General features: G+C 45.4%; 1 protein-coding gene across 1 annotated transcript; it reads right to left on the reverse strand.

Annotated features, from left to right (window-relative positions):
* Positions 1-699: 699 nt before the first annotated feature.
* Positions 700-11,641, reverse strand: LOC128767685 (E3 ubiquitin-protein ligase RNF38-like). The gene is made up of 12 exons (XM_053879905.1): positions 10,539-11,641; positions 7,114-7,163; positions 6,747-6,934; positions 5,092-5,590; positions 4,671-4,808; positions 4,411-4,599; positions 3,686-3,847; positions 3,515-3,615; positions 3,029-3,110; positions 2,835-2,956; positions 2,400-2,499; positions 700-1,552 (listed from the first exon to the last, which is right to left on the reverse strand). Exons 1-12 carry the CDS (start codon positions 10,834-10,836, stop codon positions 1,490-1,492), a joined length of 1,992 nt encoding a protein of 663 aa, XP_053735880.1. The 5' UTR covers positions 10,837-11,641; the 3' UTR covers positions 700-1,489.
* Positions 11,642-11,886: the final 245 nt, after the last annotated feature.

Raw genomic sequence — 11,886 nt, forward strand, 5'->3', positions numbered from 1 at the left:
GTGATAAATACACGCACATACATTTTCGATTTCAAATAGCTTTTACTTTGAAATGACACACGTTTACTTCAAATTTCCTGGGTGTCTTCCACGGAACCAATGAGTTGGACGGTATATTTCCGTGTCTTTTACTTTGAAATCTCCATCATTTTTGGCATTACCGTAATACTGGCATGACACGCGCATTGAATGGCGGGGCGTCGTTCTGGTGCAGGCTTGACTCCGGTCTTCTTTGACGTTCGACATCAAGTGATTCAACACAAATGCGCGATATTTGTCACTTCGTTAGTCCAAAAGAATGTGGAGAAACGAGGCTTGTGCTCGTCGTTTGTGCCTCGACATCACCTCCCCGCGGGAGAAACCCACTCGGGTCCACCCGGGATTGTTTGTCAGTCCAACAGCAAGAACCTGCTTGTGCGCGCGCCTTCACCCCATCAACACGGTACACGGTCCCCGGTGCAGACACGACCCCAGCACGGAGGGAGCTCCACATGAAATATACATTCATCGAGACACCCACACGCACTCCGCCACCTCCCTTTTATATCCCAGAGCAGGATGGAAAACCCGTGTAGCCTGTCACATCTGAACGCTCCTCAAGGCGCGACAGAAAATGAAGAACGCAAAAGAAAGTTGCGCTTTGAACCAATAGAAAAGGCCAAACAATGACGCCCTCTAGTGCATGTTTGAGAGAATTGCACTGCCACCACAATTATATCAAGCCTTTTATTTCATATACAGATATTCATAAATTTATACAGTAAATATATCGTTATATGTATATAACATGTGCCACTGCAGTCACAGACAAACGTATTTTCGCTAAGAAAAAATATATCGTGTGCTTAAGTTTCCGAACAGTGCCGTGAAGCGCTCGTAACAAGTGATTACCGGAACGGGAGCGATGAGGTAACTGTCAGGCAGGAAATCAATCACCAAAGTCAGTCTCAGAATGATTAGAATCATGAGAGGAATCGTCCAGTGAGCCGTCCGCATGAGAGCTGAGAAACGGAGTGGCAGCATGGACCCTTCGTGTGGAAATCTCACAACAATCCCAACACACACAGAATGCATACATACACAGTGCAGAAACTTTCATATCTACATTGTCTGATACACAGACACACAAGCATGCTCCAGGACATCTTTCAAAAAACAAACAAAAAAAAGCTCTCACACCGACACACGCTCATGTACCACAGCTCTGCACGATAAGGCCAATCAAAGACGCTTGCACAGTGTCGGTGCATGCACGTGTAGGCACACGCAGAATGTGAGGCAGGTCACTCACTGAGCGCCAGTGATGACCTGTGGAGAACCAACAAAAATAACCGGTGCAACTCAAGAGGTTACGTAAAGGGGATATCGTCGGACGTAACAAAAAGGACACCCACAAGGAGAGGAGCAAGTTAATGTGTGTGCATACAACCACATGTGTCAACAGTTCAGTTGCAGGCAGTGCAGAACATATCCAAGACAATCGTGGGCGTCACTCCGAGTCTCTCTGGACCTCTGAGGCGTCGGCCCGACAGATGGGGCACGTCCTGTTGGCCTGGGGATGACAAAAAGAGGAGGGATGAGTGGCCGCTGGGATCCACGGCCACTTACGGCACAGGGCTTACCAACACGGAGGTTGGTGAAAAGTATCTGAAGCCCCTGCTCAAACCAACACATATACAAGGCCACAGTTGGCAGTGAAAGATCATGTGACCATGCTCATCTGCAGATCACGCTGCACGTCTGAAGTTTCTCTTTTACAGCTACAATTACCACCAAGTCACCTGGCTTTATTTGGATTTTATGGCCAGAGAATTTCTAAAATATGTGCAGCAAGTAAGTGATAATCTTTTCCCAAGGCAAGTTGCACTGGCAACATCTGGTAGCTGTTCTACATTACTGTGAGGTTTTGGCTGTGTTGGTTTAAAAAGGGAAAAAATGAAAACTGAGATGGTAAATGCAAACTTTGGGTTGTCAGCTCATAATTTATTTCCATTTACCTTTTATTGACTCATTTTTTGTCAAGAATTACTTTTAAATGTTAAACAAAACACACAGATGTTGTACACATTAACAACTATTTTGTCTCTTTTATTCTGCCAGTTGAAGGGCAGTGTCCAGGTCTTTGCTAGCTGGAGTGACAAGTCTGAGCAGCCTGGTGGTCTTTCCACCCACACTGACAGCCACAGCACGGATTTACTCACGCATGTGAAACAGCACAACCTAGTCATGAACAAAATAACAAAAAATCTGTTGCACCCTGGATTTTGACTTCAACGATCATGAAAACAAACTGGCAACAAGATGACAATAAGACATTCCACATCAAATATCTGTTGTGAACTCGACTGGCCTGTTCAACACAGAGAGCTCCTGCATCGCAAAGACATCATGTGACTTACTCTGAGCCACTTGTCCACACACTTTCCATGGAACTCGTGGCTGCAGGGCAGAACTCGCAGCAGTTGGCGCGTTTCGAAATCGCTCATGCACACCACACACCTGCGAGTGAACAAACAGGGCGACAATGTGAAACGGCGACTCGTCAGAAGAGCCTGGCTTTGCTTGGAACACAAACATAACTGAAAGATGTCACATGATCCGACATGGTCGCCTCTAAAACTACAATCGCTATTAAAGCACAGGCATGTCTGACTTCAAGAGTGCCTAAAGGCAAGGAAAAAGGCAACACCCCTCCACCTGCTGGTCTAGAGAAGTACTGCAACAGCTACAGATTTAACTCGAGGAGAGACTGGTCAGTGGAGCAAGTGAGTTTGCGGTAATATTGGCATCAGTGTGGCAATTACACATCTTAAACTCATGTCAGTTTCACTCACAGTGTCTGATCAGATTGGTGGTTATTTGGATTAAACCGATACGAAGGAAGCTGCTCGATGTCTCCTTTGGTGAGTCCTCTGAGCTTGGCCTCACCGAGGCGCTCGGCGAGGTTCAGAAGAGCCTGAGGGAGGAACGGGGAGCGTGAGCAAGTCTGACTGAAGACAGGTAACAGAGAACACCAGCACAAACAAACCTCATAGTTTTCCACTTCTCCGTCATCGACGTCCAGCTCCAGACTGATTGCAGGACCAGTGGGCTGGACTGGCAGCATTGACCTTCAGATCACATGACTCATGTCAGTACACGTTAGATATTAAGCGACATATGTAGGCAATTTAACAACGATAAAGGGTCCCACAGTGTTAGAGTTGTAGAATAACACAGCCATGACCATTACGTTTCATGAACCGTTGCAAAGACTGTCCTCAGTAGTGAAGGGCTCCTCCTGCACAGTTGCCAGTGCAGCTGGGTGTATGAAAGATGGTTGGATTTAAAACTGAGTCTTCACTTCACTAGATGTTTTCAATACTCTACTGACATAAATGTGCTTCTGAGCAGTTCTTACTGTCAATTCATTCATGTCATTGGTATCAACCTGGGAGACATTTGGATGATTTCGCCTATTAATGTGGGCTTTTATTCCAGAAACACAAAGGCTTAGTCAGCTCTGTTTACTCACAGAAAGTAAGGCAGGAAGCTCGGGTGGTAAGGCGAAGGCGGCAGTTGTTGCGATCGGTACCGTCGCCCCGGGAGACGTCGTGGGATGATGTTTGTGTACGGCTGAGGGGCGACGAGACAAAAAAGGGTTAGACGTGTCAATAAAAGCAAATATCATCAAACTGTTGCTCACCACTCCAAAGAACTCCTGAGGCAGAGCATCGGGGGAGAGGAAGTGAAGCGGCGTGGAGTGTGGCGTGAGGGTAGGGTGGGCGGCGGGTGGGTAATGAAGCCCGCCACCTAAAGACAGATGCTCTCCGAGAAGCTCCACGTCGTTCTCAATCCTCTGCAACGGCTGCAAAAATGTCCATCCATGTCAACACAAAACATGGAGAGGTCAAAAATGCCCCTGCAGAGTTTCGTGATGTTCATGTGTTCACCCTACTACACACACAGTGGTGCTTCTATTCCACATGTCCACAAATGATAAAGGACCTTGACATCTATCTGTCGTGAGCTCAGCTGTGACACAGCATCTGAGTCAAAGGCAGAACGGTGACAGAACTGGGTTATTAAAGTTGCTGTTAGATCTTCATCCAAAAAAATAATAATCTCAGGACAGGAAACATTGAAAGCCTACTCCAGTTCATGTGAGCACAATGATGAGAATAGGAAAGAAGCGTGACATACGTGGTCACCTTAAACATCTGTGGGGTGCGAGTTTCCATTATATTCCCTTCACTCAACTTTATCTCCGCAAACAAGGTCATGTGACCATCTGCATTCATCTGTCCATCCGCTAGCCAATCGTTGACGTGCCGTGTTTTTATGGGGCGAATATGAAAATGGCGTCCACGCTCTCTGGTGCTATTGTCGTGCACTTGTAAACTGTGAGTGAAGTGCACAAGTCTCACTTACAGATCGAGCTGGCTGCGCAGGGTAGGGTCCAAACTGCCCCGGCTGGGGCAGGTGGGGCGGATGATGAGGAAGATGAGTCGGTGGGTGAGGCAGGTGAGGTGGGGGGAGCAGGAAGGTCGGGTCGCTGGACAGCAGAGAAGGGAAGGGGTAGGGCATTGGCAAATGCTGGACCGAACAAGTCTGAAGGACCTGGAAGAGATCGGATACAGGTCAGCTGAATCAGAGGAACCCATCTATCAAGTGAGGCGATGCTCACTCACAGGTGGGACGCTGCAGACGGGATAGTGCTGCCCGCTGAAGACCACAGAACATGCTGGTATCTGCTGTGGGGCAGAGCGAGGGGGGAGTCCAGGGGGAGCACCGGGAGGAGACACTGTATATGACACTGGAACCGAACCCTTTCGAAGAAGAAAACAGATTGTTAGAAGTTGTTTATTGTTGTCGTTTATTACTTACTGCAATCATTTGGTCATGTTCAGTGTGTAACAAAGCCACGACCTGAACATTGGCTTCCAGCATCTACGATCATGTCATGCCAAGACATTTGAAATCCCCAATCCCATGTTTGTTCAAATATTCCATCTTCAGTCAGTAACACCACAATAAATAATATCATGACGTTAAACATGTTCACAGCATTAAGGCCTACAGGAAACCGAACAAAGCCTTGGTTGAACTCACCTGCTCATGGAGGTCTAGCATCACTCCACCTTGTTGTTGCGGTAGGTGTGGGTGCTGAGCATGTGCAGCAGGGTGCAGCATCCTGGGAGACAGGTTTGGCGGCGACTGATGTGGCGGTCTGGGAGAGTTGTTAGGCGCAAAGTAACCCGGGCGCTCATCGGGTCCGGGACCTCGAAGAGGCTGCTGGCTGTAGACTGGGAAGCCCTGAGTTGGAGTCGGGTGACGGTAGTTCTCATCCTGGTGGACCGACGAGGGACCATGATGGGAGTGCAGGGGGTGGTGTGGGAGGGGCGGAGGGTGGTGGTTGTTATGATGATGATGATGAGGGTTTGGGTGGTGGTGGTGATGATGCTGCTGCTGCTGCTGTTGTTGTTGGTGATGATGATGGTGGTGATGATGGTGGTTGTTGTAATGGTGATGGTTATTGTGGGGATGGTGGTGATGGTGGTTATGGCGGGTCATGCGATCCCTCCAACCTCGCTGGCGCCTCATTGGAGGGCTGAGGACAGAACAGAGGTGATGTCACACAAATAATTGTATGAAAGCACTGACATTGAATTGTGTCATTATTTAATGTTTCATTCCAACAACAGTACAATAAAGTTGCCATATACTACAAGATTAAATACATTTTGCAACAGGATGCGGGGAATTGGAAAAGCAAAATCTGGATAGAAAAAAAACCCCAACATTTCTGTGGCTCTCAGAGTAGAAGAAATCCTTACAAGGAAGTGGAGGAGGAGAGTGGGAGGGACTGGGGTAAATGTGGGAGCACCAGGAGGAGGCACGGAGTACATACCACAACTGAACCCTAACTATTAAAAAGAAAATCTTCCCCTGTGGACGCACACAAATTAACAGTTTTCTGGGGTTTTTTTTCCTCAGCAAATTTCATTGATTTAAAAGGGTCGATCTTGTAGGCTTTGTCGAGAGTGCCAGTTACCTGTACCATGTTGACATTACAACAAAAAAAGAAAAAAAATACAAGTTTCATTGAGTAAAACTAAACTTATAAACAGACTTCAACTTCTACTCCACTGAAACTGGGCTGTGCTAAAAGAGTGTAGATGTGAGCAAAACCAAAATGGTGGCTAGACACAAAAACTACAATTACATTAAAATAGGGCACCAAAAACACCACGAGTGCTGTCAGTATCAACAGATGAAAGAGTCCGATTTTTTTTCTTCTCAGGGGAAGGAAACGTTATCGACCTTGAGACATTGGCCTCAGAAGTCATTCTGTCAGTACTGGACCTCGAAAGCTTCAGTAAGCTAATGAGCTGCAGTCAGCACGAGAAAACCCTCTGAAACCCACTCCCTGTCAGACGTGCTGAAGCCAAGTAACATGTGCTGCCATTACAGAATGCAGAGTCACAACAGATCTTCAACCCACCAGCAGAAACTCCACTGCTTTCACCAGACTACTGCGCCCACTGAGACACTCCACTTTGTATTGACCACTTCCACTAAACTGTTTTATTCCAGGAGTTTAGTGAGAATTTAAAAATAATAGTCTTCAAATATTGGGTTGTTTTTTGGGGACAGAGAAGAACTGAAACTCAAGTCAGTAACCCAAACGGGAAAAAAGAGAATGTGAACATGACCACAACAGAGGAGGATGTGTGTATTTACAGGTAGACGTCACAAGTATTTACCTGCGTCGGTTGCGAACAGGGGTGTGGCATCGCTCCGGTATATAATGTGGGTGTGGTCTGCGACTGGAAGCGAGCTCCCAGGGCCGGATGGGGGAAGAAGGGGTTGGAGGAGGTGCAGGGGTGGAGCCCAGATCCAACAGTGACTGCTGGGAAAGACGCTGCCTTTTCGGGCTCGGGCTGTCTTCCATCTGCACATAGAAATTGAAAGAAAAGAGTGGAGCAAGAGAATGGTTGGCATGGGGGGGGGGGCAACAAAAGAGGACAAACAAATAAAGAATGAGCAAAAAGGAGACGACAATGACATACAAATCCTTTTCAGACCTGGAGAAAACCAAGGCAACAGGCAGTGCTCATGTTTCATGCTTACTTTGTCTCGATCCTCGCTGCACACATTATCCGGATGAAAATGAAGCACTCCTGTGGGGCAGAGAGAGATAGAAAACATAATCAGATCAAACAGGACAGAGAAAAACATCAACGCCACACAAGGACTGAGGCTGGCCATCTCCACAGAAACATGACCGACAATCGTGCATGAATTTTTGTCAATAAATGGCGTGCTGACAGACACAAATGTTCACCTTCTAAGCTGAGCTGAGGATGTCATTATCACAAGACCAGAAAAATCAGAAACGTGCGTAGATCCAACCTCTACTTTTGTCCTTCTGAGCCTGTTCGCATGTCTTTTTTAACCAAATCAAAGATTCAGAATGCAACAGACTTTTCTCAACAGCAAACAAAAGTTCCACTCCGATGATGTCTGAAGTCTGTAAAGTCAGTCAGAAAGACAACTGAACAAGCTGATGTCAAACACCAAGAAGCATGAAACAAGTACGATACAAATTGAAAGCAGCGGCTTCTGCTTGCCTTGCAATTGAATACTGACAGAGAAACCTCATCACAAATGTGTATCAGCATGTTAAAAACTAAATCAAGTATACTGATGAATTTTTCAAATTGCATTGATTAAATAATGAGCCATCAGCTCAAGTAAACATGAATCCTAATATTAACTACTTCAAAAATTGAACTAATTTTTGGAATGTGTGGCAAAGACACTTCTATCACAGATCCCAAAAAAGTAACCCTTGAGATATTGTTTTAAGTGCTAGTAATATACAAGGCTTATTATAAAAACTCAATTCTGAGGTGTATTTTAACACAAGGCAGACAATTTTAGCTGATCAATAAAGATGTGAATTGCTGTAGATGTCAGAAGTAAACTAAAAAATATAGACAAATAGATATTTGGGGGAAAGGAGTGTGCAATTCATAAATGATGCCCAAACTCTGAGCATAAAGCGCTCACATCCATTTCATCCAACAGTCCACATGTTTAATCTGGAATGCTGCAGACATTTTTTGCTGCTTGAATGGATGTCCTTGAACTAAAGAGGCACGACTGTCCTCCAAGCAAAAGCCCCCCAAAACCTTTAATCACCAAAGGGACAACAAAAGAATCCTCATTTTGCCGTTCCTCCCTCATCTCCACAGCCTCTTTTTGCCTCCTTAAAAACAACAGATCTAAAAGCTCCCCCACCCATTCCTTGCCTACGCGAAGCCACTCGAGGGCCATGTGAAGTCTGCCGATAGTGGCAGCTCAAAGAAGCCCAGCAAGCTGCTGTGAAGAACAGAAGGGCTTTCGGTTGACTGACCTGCTCACAAGCACATGCTCCATTCGTCTTAATCTACCATCTTGGTTTTTTTTTTTTTTAGCCCTCATAAGTTCATTAGCAACCCATTTGTTGTGAGGAGAACTGGGCCAGTTAGGATACAGCCGAGGGGTAAGGAGCAGGGATAGGCAGATAAACTGGGCAGTTCTGTTTGCAAGAAAACGCAACACATTGCTTTGAGCATGCCTGCAGGGAAAGGCTTTGCTCAGGAGCCCTTTGCCTAAGCTTCAACCACAAAAATCTAAATACTAGCACGCATATATATATATATATATATATATATATATATATATATATATATATATATATATATATATATATATATATATATATATATATATATATCATGAATTGATGGTGTGGAATTGTCTTGATATTTTAAGTTGTCTTCATCGATAATTGATACATAGACACTTGGATATGCTGCTTTTGTTTCTGAACACTGGTGTTATTTCATTGATCAAGGAAGCGATTAATTCCTCTGTCAGACTGCAGAGTTTAACTGATGATCTAACTGGACTGATGTTATCACAATAAACTTGTTTCATGCACACAATATTCACTTTGATATTACTTCATCATCTGATTTTCCTCCTTTAAATGATGGTTCTTATTACATTATATCGCTGAACTGACCGTATCGCAATATATTGCAATGTATTGTATCACCACTTCTGCATTGGGATATGCGTCGTAAAATACCTGCCAATACACAGCCCCACTTTTTTTCCATAGCTTGTGACATGCTGCACGTTCGGACGTGCATCCTCTGTTATTGAGTCATCATCTTAACTCAGTTTTTTTTTTTCTTTACATTGAAACTTCTATTGTTGTGTTACCTACTATCAAGCCAAAAGAGGTGGGATTACCACAGATATGGCTGGCAGAGGAACAAGTGTGTTTTGTGGCGGCCATTTGTCTCCACGTTTGATTGATTAGAAATGAATGTCTTTTTTTTTAATGGATTATACATGCACTTGTCTGCTTTTGTCGTACCACGTGGTTATGAATAAAACAAGAACACACAAAGCAGCGGTATCTTCAATAGCATAGCAGTAGCATCATGTGAGCTTCTGCATCGGATCTAAGGCCACTATTTGGAAGAAGAACCCTCAACTTGTGCTTTGGGCAGTCCAGAGGTCTGAGGCACCTCTTTGTGCAACTGATGTCGACAGAGTACACAAGCAGATTGTTTTGTCCACAGGGTTGGAAGCCTGTAGACCTTTGAGAGTATGGGTGATGCACCAACTCCTCCCTTGGCTGCCTTCTGTCCAAGTTTAAGGAGAGAGAGACTATGTCTTGGGCTGCATAACTGCACCTACCTTCTGGGACCTGGGTACAAAACCTGGCCATTAAATCAGCTGATTATTTATGTGACTACATCGACCATATTTCAATCCACCATATTTTGCCACAGGGTACAAAAGTGCTAAATGAAATGTCATTTAGAACCAAGACCGGTCTGCGTGACATTGTGGACACAGCAATTATTTTATACTAATGTTAGGAGTTCAAGCAAAAAACATCATAGCCATAAATGGACACAACCATTAAAACATTTGACTCCTTTATCATCTCTCCAGAACTCAAGCATCCATTAGCATTAGTGATTACACATGTACTTAACTATCACCTTGTCAATATGGATCAAAGTAACAAGACTGACATTTCAGTTAAAAGGGTTTTTTTTTCCCCCCATGTCACTCGATGTGACCCACTGGTAAACCAAGATCACACCACATGGATGGTCAGAATGGGCATTTGAAAGGTGACCCAGTTAAGAAAAGGGTTTCTTTCCCTCCACAATAGTAGGAAATGGAACAGTTTCAGCAGGGTATTTATGGATCCAATATATCAGTGTTTCTTTGTCATATTACTGCTTTATACATTTCACATTCAGCACGTTAATGATAAGACAATATATGGATAAGACATGAGTAATGAGACACCAGAATATGGGTTATTAATTATTATTTCTATAAATGATCATCTTCTGTAATGGTCCAATACAATGTGGCCTGCTGAAATAGTAGTTTGTCTTGATGGCTAAATTGGGCGTCCAGAGTGTGTCGGTCAGATCCACCACAGCTAAAGGCCCATTGTGCAAAAACCTACTCACCGGCTCCCGGGTGTCTGTGAGCTCCGTGGGAAGGGTGTCGCTGCGCTCCTGCGGGCAGGTAGCTGGCGGACTGCTGCTGCTGCTGGTTGTCCGGGTAGCTGCGACCACCGTGATGCGGCGTCCAGCCAGCGCTGCCTTGCTGCGGGTAGCTCATCCCGCCTCCCCCAGCGGCGTTCACCAAACTCCCGTTGCCGACCGCACTACCGCCGCCGTTGGCTCCGACATTGCTGTTACTGTTATTAACGCCGAAATGATAGAAGCCAGAGCGCGAGCGGGATCGCGTCCTCGGGGGGTCCATGGCGGTTGACGGACGTGCAGGAGGTTGAGAAACGACCAGGATCCTCCCTCTACACTCGAATTCTGCCTTGCCAAGTATTGACCTACTGCATCTAAACCTGCTTTAATTACGATGACGACGCCGACGAAGCACCACCTGCACCGGCTCACTGTGATCCCATCGATTTAATCCCACATTTTATCGAGAATATTGTCAATAAACGCGCTCCCTACGGTCAACTAGTTCCTCATTACCTTTTCAAGTGTAACGGTTTCCCGTCTGATCCAACACTAACACGTACTAATAACGAACTTTTCTTCTCTTGTACTTATCGAGGAGGTGAAAAGAATAACACATCAAGAGAACGTCACGATGCCAAAGTTAAAACCCACAACACAAACAAGATGGCTAGCTACTCACTAAGTGTTAGCACACCGAAGCAAACCAACTGTTCATGTTTGGCAAGCGGGCCAGCAGCACCGTTTAAACTACGAGTTAGAGAGAGTGCGGAGTATTTCAGCTACACCCACCGCTGTTCATTAGTTATACTCGGTCCTTCATTTGCATATGTTGGCTTTTCCAGCGAGCCCGAGGCTAACAGGAAGCAGGCGAAACAAGTCCACCGATGCCGACGTTACCAAGCAGCAAACGTCGCGCAGGAGCAAGGCTGGACCAGGAAAACGACGCTTGAGGCGTACGGCCCACACCTACGCACGCAGACATTCACGCTCTCTGCAAAATGCGAGCAAAAATACTGTAATTTAAATCCCCTTTCTCGACACGGAGTGTTTTTCTGTGGTCAACGGGGAGTATTAGTGGAGATCAATCAATGGGAGGTTCACATCTAAGTCCAGGCCAAGCCAATCGAATACAGACTCCGTTGCTCATGAAACAGCCGTAAATGACCTTGTTATTGCCTTGCGGTCCGATGGATCATATATTAAAGCACTGATAAATGACGACAGAGTAAAGCTGCAGATGAACGGGTGTTGCATCCGATATTTTACAGCATCGGAGCGATTGCGCTCGATTAGTCTAGTCTGGAGACCTGCAGGCAGCTGCTCAGCTCAT

The sequence above is a fragment of the Synchiropus splendidus genome, chromosome 11 (assembly GCF_027744825.2).
Source record: "Synchiropus splendidus isolate RoL2022-P1 chromosome 11, RoL_Sspl_1.0, whole genome shotgun sequence".
Lineage (NCBI taxonomy): Eukaryota > Metazoa > Chordata > Actinopteri > Syngnathiformes > Callionymidae > Synchiropus > Synchiropus splendidus.